The sequence below is a fragment of the Ambystoma mexicanum genome, chromosome 11, assembly GCF_040938575.1.
Source record: "Ambystoma mexicanum isolate Mex_15411 chromosome 11, UKY_AmexF1_1, whole genome shotgun sequence".
NCBI classification, from domain to species: Eukaryota; Metazoa; Chordata; class Amphibia; order Caudata; family Ambystomatidae; genus Ambystoma; species Ambystoma mexicanum.
Window position 1 is genome coordinate 137,788,211 of NC_090934.1, and position 16,071 is coordinate 137,804,281.

At 45.3% G+C, this 16,071-nt stretch overlaps 1 protein-coding gene across 1 annotated transcript in view; it reads right to left on the reverse strand.

Annotated features, from left to right (window-relative positions):
- Positions 1 to 1,449: 1,449 nt before the first annotated feature.
- Positions 1,450 to 16,071, reverse strand: part of LOC138503141 (uncharacterized) — a 96,311-nt gene continuing 81,689 nt past the window's right edge. Inside the window, exons 5-6 of the mRNA XM_069622663.1 lie at positions 14,419 to 14,514; positions 1,450 to 2,017 (exon numbers count right to left, since the gene is read on the reverse strand). Of these exons, the coding sequence (XP_069478764.1) occupies positions 1,745 to 2,017; positions 14,419 to 14,514 (369 nt within the window). The 3' untranslated portion in view covers positions 1,450 to 1,744. The remainder of the gene's footprint in view (positions 2,018 to 14,418; positions 14,515 to 16,071) is intronic.

Genomic DNA, 16,071 nt, shown 5'->3' on the forward strand with positions numbered 1-16,071 from the left:
ATACATTAATGATATGAAGATAGTATAGAACATATCTCATTGGCAGCTACATTCCTCCAGGAGAACTTTTCCTAAAACTGACTTGTGTCAAGTACTACGCCATAGTCATCCCTAGATATTCCTCTCTATTGATGATGCATGTAAAACACCTTTTGTAGTTCTAACATTTCAGTTCACTTCTGGTCAGCTGTCTCTCGCCTAATCATAGTTAGCTGTCTACACTTGCCTACAGCCAGTTTAACACCTTAGGTGTATCTGCATGTCAGATTGAACCCTGTCGAGTATTATAAGCAGTTCACAGTTGCCTTACTGTGTTTCACTTAATTCTGGATATATTCCCCTACAATATGTATGCTGGTAACTTTGTAGGCCCAGGGAGGCAAAGGGGATGTAAATTAAAATTGCCAAAATAAATCTGATGGTATAAATTAGAATTTGGTTTCAATGATTTGAAATGTATACTAACAGCACAGCAAGACCTGCATGCACACTGTTTCTTCTACAACTGTATTGGCTGGTCCTACCGCTCATTGGTAGAGATCTTAATTAAGAGTCTGAAGTTTCAAAGTATGAGTACTCTGGTCCCTCAGTTTAAAATGAGGATTCAGAATTGCTAAATCCATAATGGAAAAACATATGATATAATTATTTGATATATGGTGGCAAAGGTTGGATACATTTAAAAAGTAAGTGGTCGTAGAGGATTATCTGGAATATCCTAAAGGATAATGAAGGGGTATTAGTAAAGAGGTAAGCATATGGAAAATGTACTTGTGATTGATGGAAATAATGAAAATGAAAATATATTCAGTAAAATACAAAAAGAAAAATAGGAAGAAAACAGCAAAATCTAGAGCATTAGTTAAAAGAATAAAATTCCAATAATTCTAGAATTCTAAAATCTACATTGTACTGCAGGAATCTACACCATATTGCCCCTGGTAAACCTCTGACCCTTTCCACCCTCCCTAATACAAATGTGCTCTGATGAAATCTTTCACATGTCCATCTTCCTGCCACACAATCAGTTCACTCCATCCTCTAGATTATTCTGTAACATTTACACTTTTCTGCTTCCCATGGCCACCAACTCCCATCCAATGTGTATCTATAACTTGTTATTTTTGTTTTCAACACAGAAGATGGAAATCAAGTTATAGCTAAGAATAAATATTTAGTGTTGGTGTGTTTGTGATCTTAAGTGGTTCTTCTAAAATATATTTTTGAATGCTGTTTAGGAATTGAAAAGTGGGTGTGTATGTTTCTTTGGTGACATTTCCACTTGTATGGTACTTTTTCCTTTTTTTTAAAGTATAATTTTTCTTTACTTTTGTTTCTTTATTTTTGCCATTCTTTTTTTTCTCAGATATATTTACTATATATGTAGTCTTTTCTAAATTCCCAATGCATCTTCAGTGAACTCAGTCTATATGAGTAACTCGGTGAGTGCGTGAGTGACTAGGTGTGGGCATACCATGGGTGATATGCACTGCCGATTGTGCGCAACAGGAACAGTGCGATTTTGAAATGTATTTTTGAGAATTTCTTCATTATATTTTCTTTTAAATGCATAAAAAGTGTTTCCAGGTTTGTGTCAATTTACATATAACAAATTGGACCTCAGAATAAAATGAAAAACAATAATACCCTGAATATAAGCTCTGAACTAAATCCTGCATATAACATCTTTAAACCCCCATGCATCTATTTGGTCTACAGAGCAGCGCCGGTACATTTTGGTGTTCTAGATTTTCTGGAGAAATGAAAACCGTGAGCTGAGTATAACAATGGCTGCGCAGGTGAGAAGCTTGACGAGAGAGCCCCTGTTCAGCTGAGTGGCACCGTTTAGGCTTACGGTGCCATCTAGTTTCATGCAGCACGCAGCGGCGGTGGCATTGCAGCACTCTTGATAGCATTCGCCTGTCGTGGCGCCGCTGCAGGATGGTGTAGCAAATCGGCAATTTTTGCTGCACCCGGCAGTGAAGGAGACAGAGGTTCCTGTAAATTTCTTCTTTAACTGTTGGGACAAATCAGACAATGATATTAAATAGCCTTCTGGCATGTGTAGTATATTTGAAACCACAATATGTTACTGGTTTAGCCAACGTCTGGCTGCAATCAGATTCATTTTCAATACGAGATATCAGGATCTGAAAATACAGTTTTGGGAAAGAGCAAAGAAAAACATGTTGCTACTGGTTTCAGAAAGCTCTAGGCTAATGGTGCATGACCTGGTGGAGATAGAAGAAAGACTCAGTAGTCTGATGATTAATTCAACAAGTGTTTGAGCGTGTGGTGGGGGGAGGTGTTACTATAGTATAAAACCATATGTTACCTATTGAAGTTATGATTTACAACCAGTTTCGTCTTTGCTGTAGGTCCCATGTGAAGCCAGCACACTAGTAAATGAAGTTATAATGACACCTTTGGTGGGCCGCATTAGGGAGGTAATGGCAGTGACGATGGTTGAGGGGTCCCCCCTCAACTCAAGGAGGCACCCAGATAACCGGGTTTCTGTCCCTCCCTTCCCACACTGGTAGGGGGTCGTGGGCAGAAGCCCACGAAATTGGGCTGCAAGCCCGCAAAAACAAGAAGGGGCAGGAAGCCCGGGTAAACGGCACAGTTCCTCCACATAGCAAGGGCGGCTGCTTCTAGGCATGGCCCCAACTGGCTCCAGAATGTTGCTACAGAAGAACTGGAAGCGGGCATAGCAGGACCTGATAGGGATAGATTCCAGTTACCATTGCTGTTCCCTGCATCCACGGAAGAGCGAGCATTGGAGGAGTTCATTTCATTGGGAGAGGAGGAGCCAGTGGCCAAGAAAAGAAGGACTTTGACGGCCAAAGCTAAAGCAATTCTCCAACCAACAGAGCCAGCAAAGAAGAAAAGTGAAGCTGGGAAATCAACAGGGGGAGGGAGGAACAGAGGGAAGAAGCAGGGGCCTGCAGCCACGCCGGCTGCTCCTCCAAGGGAAAGCAGCAGTGAACCTGGCACGTGTGTGGCATTTGTGGCAGCGGGAGCACCAGAGGGACCTGCATCCTTGGAACGTTATGCAGTGCTTGCAAGCATGGGGTAATGGGATTAATGGTAAAATATTGTGTCGAGATAGGGGTAAGCAATGGAGGCAATGAGGGCTTAGGGAGCTGTTCCCCATGGCAATTAGAACATGTAGTTGGTGCGCTGGCACGTGGGAACGTTCCCCATTTACAGCAAGCCCTTACATTGCAAGGAAGTGGTCTAGGGGATAGACCGGGTAACAGTACTAAATATGGGAGAGGGATGCCTTGGTAAAGGGAATGCGTTAGTTTGGCACATCCCTGCCCACATTAAAGAAAGGTTATGGCAGAAGGAATGTATTGACATCTTTACACTGCTAGAGCAGCTAGAACAGAGGGGTCTGGACAAGGGCCAGATATTGGAAAAAGAGAAGGAGAAAGAAGAAAGAGACAGGACTAAAAAGGAAGAGATCATTCACAATTGGCTAGCTGGTTTTAGGATGTTGGCATCCATCCTGGTGAAGAAATGCCCAGCGGATGCAGGCACACCACGGGCATTTGAACAGTACATCCACAACACCCATTAAGATGCCTGGTTGAAGTATGGCAGGGGTTTCAGGTTGAAGATGCAGATTTGGCCAGCTATGGCATGGGACGAGGTGGATGTCGAAGGTTTTATCAAACAAATGTTGGCTGCCAAATAAGTGGGGAGCAGGGCTCAGGGGGATAAGCCTTATTATAGAAAGGAAAAAGGGTCTTATGGGGATAAAAGGAGCGGGTCTTTCGCAGGCGCTCTTCCTGGAACAGTAGGCCCAGCTGTCAGCAGGGGGAGCAGGTCACATGCTGGAAGTTTGAGCAGGGTTTCTGTCCCTTTGGTAAATCATGCAGATTTAAGCATGCAAGCACCAAGGGTGCAGGGGGCCATATCACGGGGCCAGGTGCGGGTGGAAAAAAAGAATTCTAGCGCAAAGCAGAAGGAAACATCAAGGCAGAATTAAGCAGTTTTTGCCTATCCTCAGCAGCTTCGCCAATTAGGTTGGCCAGAATACTACCACTATTGAATGATTACTCAAATGCTGCTGACGCAAAGGGAATTTGGGAAGGGTTTTTGGGGGGATTTAATATTGCCTACGCTGGGCCAGGGGGTCATAGAGGCTGAGAACCTGAGAAGTGGTGAAACATAAAATAGCCAAAGAACTCAGTTTGAGGAGTGTAGCAGGCCCATTTCTCTCACCACCCCTTAGGACATTTCAAGGAGATGGGACAATTTTGCCTGATCCATCACCTATCCTTCCCAGAGGCGGAGTCAATAAACAATGGCATTCTGCGGAAGACATTTGCAGGGTGACCTAGGCACTACCTGGACGACGTTCTGTTCATTGGGAGCAAAGGGGCAGAGGATTGCAGTAAATTAATGAAACAATTTGTGGAATTAACAAAAGAGCTTGGAGTACTGTTAGCGGAAGGGAAGACAGTTGGCCCTCTCTCAAAATGAACATTCCTAGGGATAGAGATCGATTCAGGGGAAGGTAAGACTAGGTGACCAAAGGACAAGGTGGAGGACCTAAAGGAAATGATGAAGCTGGTCAAGAGTAAAGTGACACTAAGAGAGCTGCAGTCATTGACAGGAAAATGGAACTTAAGTTCAGGGAAGGATTTCTTAGGGTGTGCTAAGGAGGGGCCCCGGTGCGTGCCTCATCGGGTGGGCTTGGCAATCACAAAAGACCAGAGCATGGGTCGTATCCCATCTGGCAGTAGTAGTCCATTGTCACAAATTAGGGCGGATGGAGGACCCAACCAAGGAACTTTATGTCAGGATGGCCATGAAAGGCTGGGCCAAACAAACAGAGAGGAGGGAGGATCAGAGGCGCCCTATAAACATGTTGTAACTTGACGATATAATTAGAGTTCTGGCAGAAACATGCAGGGACAAGTTAGAGGCGGCCATGTTCAGGGCTGCCTTTTCACTGGCCTTCTCTGGGGTCTTCAGGATCAGCGAGCTGGTTCCGGACAACAAGGAAGGTGGGGGAAGGGGTTATCTGAGGTTAAATGATGTCGCAGTGTTACAAGAGGTGGCCCAGCTATACCTAAGAATGTCCAAAACTGATCAGGGCGGGCGAGGTAGACTAATCACCCTCTGCAGCATCAGGGGGAGCCCATGCTGCCCCTTCACAGGCCTAACAGCCTACCTAACGATAAGACCCCCAGAAAAGGCAGGATTACCACTCTTCCTACACACTGATGGGTCGGCGCTGAGCAGGTTCCAGTTAACAAGTGTCATGAACCTGGCATTAAAAGAGATAGGGGGAACTGAGTGGGTATATGGAACCCAATCCCTCAGGATCTTTGCAGCCACCTCTGTGCCAGGGGTTGGCATGATGTCGGAAGCCATTAAGAGGATAGGAGGTTGGCAGTCAGACTGTTTTAAAAAGGTACATTAAGGCCAGAAAAAAATGTAACAATAATCCATACCTCACCCCCCATCTCTTCGAACCAAACAGGGGCTGGGTGGAGCAGCAAGACAGTATGGGTGGTTGGTCACTCATTTGCGACAAGGGCCAAAGCAAGTTGGACACTGGAACGGAATCAAATGACACCAAGATATTTCAAGGTCGAATGGCATGGAGTTCCGGGAATGAGATGGGGTCAGTTTGAAAGGCATGTGCAAAGGCTGTGGCAAGATACCGCAAACTCGACATTTTACTGATAAACCTGGGCGGAAACAATCTCACAAGTATGGCACCCTGCAGGAATTGGGGGCTCCGAGATCACGTGGTCAGAGATCATCCCAACAGAAACATGGAGGGGTGCAGATTCTCATTCAGACAGTAGAAAAGTCTAGGAGAAAGTTGAACGTCTCCATGGCCAGGTTTTGAAAGGGCAGGGGGTTCACACAGCTCTGCCTGATCAATCTGAAGTCACCTGAATACTACGAGAGGGACGGGGTGCACCTATCAAAAGCCAGCATGGATCTTTCCTTCTGGCACTTATGCACAAAACTAATGGAGCTGTGAGGATAGAGCCTGGGGGCCGCCACAGATGGACGTGGATTAATCGGTGACGTGGCAGTGTGTAAGCGACCAGTGGTACTGTAAGGACTTCAAATGAGCTGGAAAAATCAGGAGGCGTTTACGCTCCGGCCGGTATGAGTGCCCCCTCTGAGGCCTAGCTACGAGGGCGCTTAATGCATGTGAGAGGGCGCAACTGCCCCCAGCAGAAAAAGCACTCCTCCAGGCCAGGGCCGCCTGCAGGGGCAGGCGGGTCATGGACAAGGGCGGTTGGGGGAGCTTTGGCTTAAAGTGTCGTTGGTTGGAAGCTTGGGGGGAGAAGCAAAAAAGAGAGGAGTCAGTCGGCCGGTCGCCGCACTAGCAGAACAATTCCCCAAAGAATGTTTTTTACTGTGATGACCATCATGTATTTGGAAGTAGATGAGTGATGTGTTATAATAAACCTTCAGCCTGTTATGCCACAAAGAAACAACCGTTATGTGCAAATTGGTTATGGTGTTATAGGTGTACAAGTGCCCAGATTATATGTTTGAGCACAGCAGGGACATTTAACAAGGGTGGCAGGACATTGCTACCATGTATGGCCCATCAAACTCACCATTATACCTAATAGCACCCTGGCATGACATCCTGGCTGCAAAATCTGCTTTCTTGTGGGAAAACAAGAGTTTCGGCAAGCATGTCACAAACATTAGCAAACAAACAAACGACATGAAGATGGCCACCAAGAAAATAGTTGCTGGGGCTCTGAATGTAGCCCCTCTTCCATTTCCATGATGGAGGCCTCGGAGAAGCCTGGAGGTTTCTGGTGTGAGGAGGGCTTGGTGGCTGGATCAGTGAACATGTAAATAGTATTTCTGCATTATTTTGTTTAAATGAGGCAGGAACGGTAAGGGTTGAGGCAGTCAGTGCGAATGATGGAAGGGCTGTCATGAGCACCTGTTTGTTTGGAATGCTGGTTCATCATGGAGGCACAGCCTGTGTTAGAAAGTAATCTGATTGGCGTTGGTGCCCACCTTGGGGGCTAATTGTTGATAAATATGGTTCTCTCTTTGGTCTAGAATCTAAACTGATTCTACACATAAACCAACCATTTCCCTTCTTTTCGAGGTACTTAACTGTACTAAATCTTTTTAGAACTGTATTTCGTTTATGGGGCTAATTTTAAAGTGTTGAACACGTTACTTTGCGGCCACTTCAAACAGATTGCCCAATCCATGGTAGATAGATGTTGTTGGTCAACGGTTGTGGCAAAGGGATGTAAACTGGCATGCATGGAAGAACATGTTTGGGAATTAGCCATGGGTTGACAGGGACATAATTTCACCAAAATGCCAGGGGTAGCGGAAGTGACATCACATGACCCTTGACCTTGGATTACATCACAGGAAGTGGTGTCATTTGCCCCTTCCCAAAGGGACATCACAGGAACCGATGGAACAGAACCTTTCACCCCTTGAAAAAACAGAAAGTGGCATCACATAGCATTGTTCCTAAGTACACTACGAAAAATATGGTTACGCTATCATTGTAATGTGAAATACATTTCAAACAAAAATGAATCACCATCAGTGTGTATAGGCCCATATTACCAAATTACTGTGAATGTAAGGAGACGTCCATGACCAAATGATAATGATGTGTTATTATATTGCACCTACGCACTTTATATAGAACAACTATGCATACAATATCATTCAACCTGTGTTGGTACTCATTTATCAACCTCAGAAGGATGAAAAGGTGAGTTGGCCTAGCCAGGATTCGAACCAGCAACATGCAGATCCACACACATATCGCAGCAGCGAGCGCTCTACCGACGGAGCTATTTTACCGGCTGTAGCTAGCTTACCGGCTATAGTAAAATGAGCAATTACATGTCTGAATGTTCTCAAAGTCAGAAAGCAAATTACACTCTGTAGTGGATACCATTTAACTGGTAACTGAGATTTAACAGCAGGCCAGGTCATCAGCAGTTCTGGTGCAAGGTTAGTGACATGTGAAGCCTGCGTGGACCTACTTTTCGGGCTTCACAGGTTGGCAAAATGCATACCAGTGGGAGGGTTCATAACTGTGTATTTAAGACTTTAGAGTAGTGCAGGGAAAGCCGCGCACTCACGCGGCATCCCGTACTCTGGGCACTCATTACCTCATGCATGCAAACATCCTGAACAGCATGCCAGGGACAAAGGAAATATAGACACATTACAACAAAGTATTCATTGTGACACTATGAAATCAAGGGCCACTTTATGTACAATGGTCAAACATTTCTACACTGTGTTCAAGCTTTTAGGCTCGAGGATTTTGTCAAGTGACTAAGGACACTGAGATGGAATGTCTTGTGATTATTGTAACAGAGACAACAGCAAAAAAACCATGCTATAACTGCAACTTGTGAAAAACAAAATACATAGACTCAAATGGCTGCTTATTTTACTCTAAATGCTGTTTGGAAGTTTTTGTCTGAATTGCGAATTTGAGGTGTTTAAGAACAGAGTAAATCAGTGACTCAGCCCATGAAGTGTGCCTGAAATAAACCTTTATTGAGATAAACCTTTATTGAGTCACACAATTATAGAATTACAGAAATACAAATTATGTGTTATTCCTATTCTTTCGTATTTAGGGTCACAACTCAAAGTGTTACACATGTGAAACCCCTGTGTATTTTAAAGAGGCCTGAACAGGAACCCCAGCCACTCCAGAAACAAAGAGCCACATGGTGCTGGGCACAGCCCAGGAGCTTACATTTTTAAAAAATCTTAAAATATATATATTATTTTTTTAGGGGTAGCGAGGGAGACCATAGGGGTAGCAACAGAGACATCAGGGGTCGCAGCTTCAACCCCTGGCGACCCCCAAATGGAATCCATGTGTGTTGACCATGTTTAATGGATGATCTGGCAATGTGATAGGAGGATCTGTTTGATGGGGTTGCTAAGCGCGGACCCAGGCATCAAACATGTGTTGCTCCACGTCGTCTTGCTTCCAAGGAGAGCAAGTTGCCCCTGAGCTATCCTCCCAAGACTCTCTCTTTCTTTCTCTGTTCTCCCTGGTGACAGAGGACACCTATGCCTCCCTCTGCTCTCCCTGTCCCGCAGTACATAACTATATCTTCCTCTGATCTCCCAGGCTGCAGAGGACACGTGTAGCTTGTGATGTTCTCCCTGACCGCAGAGGACACCTATATCTCTCTCTGTTCTCCCTTGTTGCAGAGGACACGTGTAGCTTGCAGTGTTCTCCCTTGCTGCAAAGGACACCTATATCTCTCTCTGTTCTCCCTTGTTGCAGAGGACACGTGTAGCTCGCTCCGTTCTCCCTTGCTGCAGAGGACACCTAGATCTCTCTCTGTTCTCCCTTGTTGCAGAGGACACTTGTAGCTCGCTCTGTTCTCCCTTGCTGCAGAGGACAGCTATATCTCTCTCTGTTCTCCCTTTCTGCAGAGGACACGTGTAGCTGGCTCTGTTCTCCCTTGCTGCAGAGCATGTTATCTCTCTCTCTGGGCTCCCTTGTTGCAGAGGCCACGTATAGCTCGCTTTGTTCTGCCTTGCTACAGAGGACAGCTATCTCGCTCTCTGTTTCTCAGAGGACACTTATATGGTTCTCTGTTCTCACTGGGCAGCACAGGCCCTCATATCACTCTATGTTCTCACTTGCTGTAGAGGGCACCTATAACCCTCTCTGTTCTCCCTGACCACAGAGCACATGTATATCTGTCTCTGTTCTCCCTTTTCTGCAGAGGCAGAGGCCACCTATATCTATCTCTGGTCTTCCTGGAGGCAGAGGCCACCTATATCCATCTCTGTTCTTCCTGGAGGAAGAGGCCACCTATATCCATCTCTGTTCTCCTTGTTCCAAAGAGGACACTGTCTGGGGATATCTTTCTATTCTGCCTGCCTGCAAGGTGCACCTATATCTATTCTAAAAGGACACATGTATCTCTCTCTTTTCTCCTTTGCCACAGAAGACACATATAACTCTCTCGGTTCTCCACAGGCTCCAGAGGACACCTATATCTCTCTTTGTTCTCCCTGGCCACAGAGGACCTCTACACCTCTCCTTGGCCACATAGGATATATATTACTCTCTCTCTTATCCATATGCCACAGAGGACACCCATATCCCTCTGTTCTCCCTGGCCACAGAGGACACCTACATCTCTCCCTGGGTTGCGAGTCATTTGGTTGAAAACAATTGGTCGACTGGACAACTGGTCGAATCAATTTGGTCGAAAACCAAATGGTCGATTTTTAATTTTTTTTATTTTTACCCCTTTTTTGTTTTTTTTGGGGGGGTCAAAAAAAAATTCGACCATTTGGTTTTCGACCAAATGGTGTTGACCAAATTGCAGTCGACCAGTTTGTTGTCGACCAAATGACTGGACACCCTCTCCCTGGCCACATAGGGTATATATTATGCTCTCTCTTCTCCCTATGCCACAGAGGACACCTATCTCCCTCTGTTCTCCCTGGCCACAGAGGACACCTACATCTCTCCCTGGCCACATATGATATATACTACTATCTCTCTTCTCCCTATGCCATAGGATATATATTACTCTCTCTCTTATCCCTGTGCCACAGAGGACACCTATCTCCCTCTGTTCTCCCTGGCCACAGAGGACACCTACATCTCTCCCTGGCCACATAGGATATATATTACTATCTCTCTTCTCTCTATTCCACAGAGGACACTTATCTCCCTGGCCACAGAGGACACCTACATCTCTCCCTGGCCACATAGGATATATATTACTATCTCTCTTCTTCCTATGCCACAGAGGACACCTATTTCCCTCTGTTCTCCCTGGCCACAGAGGACACCTACATCTCTCTCTATTCTTCCTTGCTACAGAGAACACATAGCTTGCACTTTTCTCCATTTCTGCAGAGGACACCTGTCTCTTTTCTCCCCTGGCCACAGAGGACACCTATATCTCACTCTTTTCTCCCTGTTCCACAGCTGATACCTATATCTCCCTCTGTTCTCACTGGCCACAGAGGCCACCTATAGCTCCCTCTGTTCTTCCTTGCTACAGAGCACACCTATATCTCTCCCTGTTCTCTCTGGTGACAGGGGACACCTATATCTCACTCTGTTCTCCCTGTTCCACAGCTGATACCTATATCTCCCTCTGTTCTCCCTGGCCACAGAGGACACCTACATCTCCCTCTGTTCTTCCTTGCTACAGAGAACACATAGCTCACTCTTTTCTCATTGCTGCAGAGAACACTTATCTCTCTCTGTTCTCCTTTTTCTAAAAGGACACCAGCATCTCTCTCTTTTCTCCCTGGCCGCAGAAGACATATTACTCTCTCTGTTCTCCCTTTTCCTTGGAGGACACCTATGTCTCTCTCTGATCTCCCTTTTCGACAGAACACACCTATATCTCTCTCCATTTACCCTTGGGCCACAGAGGACAACTATACCTCTCTCATTGTTCATGTTCCGCAGTTGACACCTATATCTCTCTCTCTTTTCTTCCTGACCACAGAGCATATCTATATCTGTCACTGTTCTCCCTGCGCAACAGGGCCACCTATATCTCTCTCTGTTCTCCTTGTTCTAAAAGGACACCAGTATCTCTCTCTTTTCTCCCTGGCTGCAGAGGACACATATTACACTCCCTGTTCTCCCTGTCCTCAGAAGACACTATCTTTCTCTGTTCTCCACAGCCACAGTGGACAACTATATCTCTCGCTGTTATCCCTGGGCCGCAGAGGACCACTACACCTCTTTCGTGCTCCCTGTTCCGCAGCGGGCACCTATATCTCCCTCTGTTCTCCCAGGCCACAGAGGGCACCTTTCTCTCTCTCTGTTCTTACTTGCTACAGAGAAAACATATCGCTCGCTCCTTTCTCCATTGCTGCAGAAGCCACTTATCTCTCTTCTCCCCGGGCCACAGAGGACCACTATATCTCTCTAATTTCTCCCTGACCACATAGCTATATCTTTCACTGTTCTCCCTTTTCTTCAGAGGCCACCTATATCTGTCTCTGTTCTCCCTGCACAGCAGGGCCAACTATATGTCTCTTTGTTCTCCTTGTTCTAAAAGGACACCAGCATCTCTCTCTTTTCTCCCTGGCCGCAGAGGACACATATTACTCTCCCTGTTCTCCCTGTCCTCAGAAGACACTATCTTTCTCTGTTCTCCCCAGCCACAGTGGACAACTATATCTTTATCTGTTCTTACAGGGCTGTAGACGACACATTTACATCTCTCTGTAGTCCCTAACATAGAGAGTACACTTATATCTTTCTCTGTTATCCCTGGCTGCAGGTTACACCTATATTGCTCTCTGTTCTCCCTGGGCTGCAGAGGGCCGCTACACATCTTTCGTTCTCCCTGTTTCCGCAGAGGACACCGATATCTCATTCTGTTATCCCTGGCTGCAGGGTACACCTATATCTCTCTCTGTTCTCCCTTTTCCACAGAGGACACCTATATCTCTTTCTGTTCTCCCTGGGCTGCAGGGTACATCTATATCTCTCTCTGTTCTCCCTGGGCTGCAGAGGACACCGATATCTCATTCTGTTATCCCTGGCTGCAGGGTACACCTATATCTCTCTCTGTTCTCCCTTTTCCACAGAGGACACCTATATCTCTTTCTGTTCTCCCTGGGCTGCAGGGTACATCTATATCTCTCTCTGTTCTCCCTGGGCTGCAGAGGACACCGATATCTCATTCTGTTATCCCTAGCTGCAGGGTACACCTATATCTCTCTCGTTCTCCCTGTTCCACAGAGGACACCTATATCTCTCTCTGTTCTCCCTGGGCTGCAGGGTACACCCCTATATTTCTCTCAGTTCTCCCTGTTCCACAGAGGACACCTATATCTCTCTCGTTCTCCCTGTTCCACAGAGGACACCTATATCTCTCTCTGTTCTCCCTGGGCTGCAGAGTACACCTATATCTTTCATTGTTCTCCCAAAAAGTAAAGGGGCGGTGGACATCGGATCATTCTCAGCTCGTGAAGAGACTCAGGTCAGGCAAGTGCAGCTCAAACCACAACAGTAAAAGCAATAGGATTAGAGAGTGCGGTCACAGGTGTATAGCAATCATGCAAGAACCGGAGCCTTTGCAGAGTCCTGAGCGCAGTAAGGAGCGCATAACAGTGAGGCACAGCAGAGTATAGTCACAATCGCAAGTGCAAGAAGGAGATTATTGCAGAAGCATGGAAAGGAGAAGGGGCTACAGATGGCAGTCAATTAGACGAGGCAGAGCAAGTCCTCAGGTTCCGCGTTTTAATGTTCAAGGATGCGGTTTCTGTTTTCGGTTAGCGAGGATCAGAGAAGGAGGGAACAGTAGTAAGGTCTCAGGGAGGGATAGAACCAATTTCAGACAGGAAGTGGCAATGGAAAGTACAGAGATGATTCTCCTGCGATCTTAGGTTCTGAGGCAGAGCTTTCCAAGCCATTGCACCATCTGGCTCTAGGGTTTCCCGCCATGTTTCCCCCCTCTTCCCTCCTACCCTCACTATTTGTCACACACTTGCACTACTGTCAATTTGTTATATATGTACCCTCCTATCCTTTTGTTCTCCCCTGCCCGCTTTCCCCCACTATCTGTTAACACGCTTGAATTGGCAGACATGTCGTCAGGTCAGGTATGCTTATATTTCATTATGAAATTCCCAACGCCTTATGAATGATTGTATCCCATGTTTCCCCCCTGTCTTGGAGCGCTTTGAAGCACTCATTTTGTGTTTAAGGGCTTTATATATAAACAATACCATACCATGTTGCTATTTGCTGAGCCTGCACTGTTGCCCTCAAAACCACATGTGCTTACTCGTTGTCTGCCTGCTCGGTGACTACTGGTTACACCTTTGCACTCATGCACTATGGGCTTGATTCTCAAGGATTTGCACTGGAGCAAATCAGAGATGCTTGTGTGCATTTCTGATTTTCAGCTGATTGACAAAAGACGAAGCTGGAGCAAATCTTGGGTGCCCGGAGCATCTCTGAGCTGCTCATGCACAAATGCAATGTACCCAAAGGCTGTAGATAAACCATTTGTTTTATTGTCCTTCTTCGGCGGAAGGGATGGTACTCAAACATATAACTTGCCGGGTATCACACAGATGTCAGCAATAGGTGTTTATCCCACTCACTTATTTCATGTAGTCGATTTTCTAAGATTCATTTGTCTTGTTGCGTCATCGGAGCAGGGATGTCTTATAATATATTTAACATGTATCTGACATTATTCCATGTAATACCAACTTGAAAATGGATATTCTCCATTTAAAAGAAGTTAAGCAAACATTAATGTTCAAGGATGCAGTTTCTGTTTTCGGTTAGCAATGATCAGTATCAGAGAAGGAGGGAACAGTAGTAAGGTCTCTTATTTTTCAATGCATTTCACAGCAGAGCATCCATTATAATAAATGATTCGGCTGCACCCTTACCTCGCAATACTCGTATCCAGTCCTGCACTCTTCTTTAACTTCTTTCCCTTTAAAACAGTCGGCTCCATCACACGCAAATTTTCGACAATGTTTGCCCTAGAAAATGAAATCGAAATAAACAGGCAGTTTAGTAAACGCAGGCAGGGGCATCACCCTAGGCACTAGGGGTGGGGAAGTAGCGTCACACAATCTTTGATCCTGATGGCATCACAGAGAGCGACGTCACACAATATCATCCCCAATGGCAGGACATAGGACTTTATTTTGGTAAAGCACCTTTTATGAACCTAGAGATTGATAACAGCTACATACAGGTGATAAACACATGTGGAATAAGGTTATATAATATATATATATATATGTAACGTGACCAACGATTTCTACCCTGGACTGCTCTTTGGAGTGCACTACAACCATTTTATACCAAGGTATAACGCTTTCTTTATATATATGGTTAAGTTGCTGTTTCCATAGGAAGAGCACTTTTTGGGTGGCTTATAACTTTGCTCTCCCTGGACGAATCCTCACCAAGCTTTGCAAACAAAGTATATGGCCCACTCTGAATTTTTGCAAGTTTAGTGGTGTTTGGTCCAGGGGGTGCAAAGTTATAGGGGGGGTCCCAAAATGTATTTTTTTCCCATAGACTGAATGGGGAAAAAACTTTGCGCATGCCTACAGCCCAAACCGCTGGACGGATTTTCACCAGATTTGCGGCAGGAGCAGTGGCTTTGTCCCGAATGCGTGCTTTTGTAAATTTGGTGAAAATCCGCCCAGTACTTTTCTTTAAAACGATGAAAAAGTAGGTCTGGAAAAATTAGTGATATCTATGTCCGCTCCGCGGTCACACTTCCCTGTTCGCTCCGCGGACAAGAAAGCGGTTGGCTAATCCATAGCGTCATGTCCGCGGACATGTGGCGCTTTCACTGATTGGTTGTGGAACAGCGTGAAATGCGTCAGATTTCTTCGTGGCCTCCGCCATATTTTGTTCATGTTTTGGTGCACACGGACATCGCTGGTAACACATACAAAACAAGACACTAATGCACTTGTTACAGTTATGAAATATTGTTTCCGAAGGTGAGCTTTACTTAGGTTGGAATGGAATGTGGCTGCGGAAAATTGAAAAAGTGGTGTTTTCTTGCCACCAAATTCATACGGTAAAGTGGAAGTTGGTGCTCAATGCACAGCGACCAATGCCTGCATCTGTGTTACAATGTTTTCATATTAATATTGAAGTCGGACTGGCGTCCTATGTTTTGAAATCTGAGGCGGCCACCTGGAGTGTTTGATGGAAACAGTGGTTTACGCGGCGTATGGGAGTAGCGGTTCTCATGATAGCATGCTCATATGTTGTTGCAAAGTGAGAATGTATTTGCCTTCTGAGTGAAGGTGAGTTAATTTGCTTTTTTGGTTGCGAGCTCAGTAGGCCCACGCATCCAAGTCAATTCATAAGGGGCTATTGTTTTTTGACCTTGAGTGAAAGGGACACTTTAAAAGCTACTATTTGATAAGGTTATATTTTAAAAACGTTTGTAAGGAACATGAAATATCAGTTCACAAATATTCTTTGATGCAAAAAGTTTGGTGTCTGACTTTGGAAAAAATAATGGAGGCTGTCAAGATGATGTAAGTTTAATTTTTATGACTGTACAC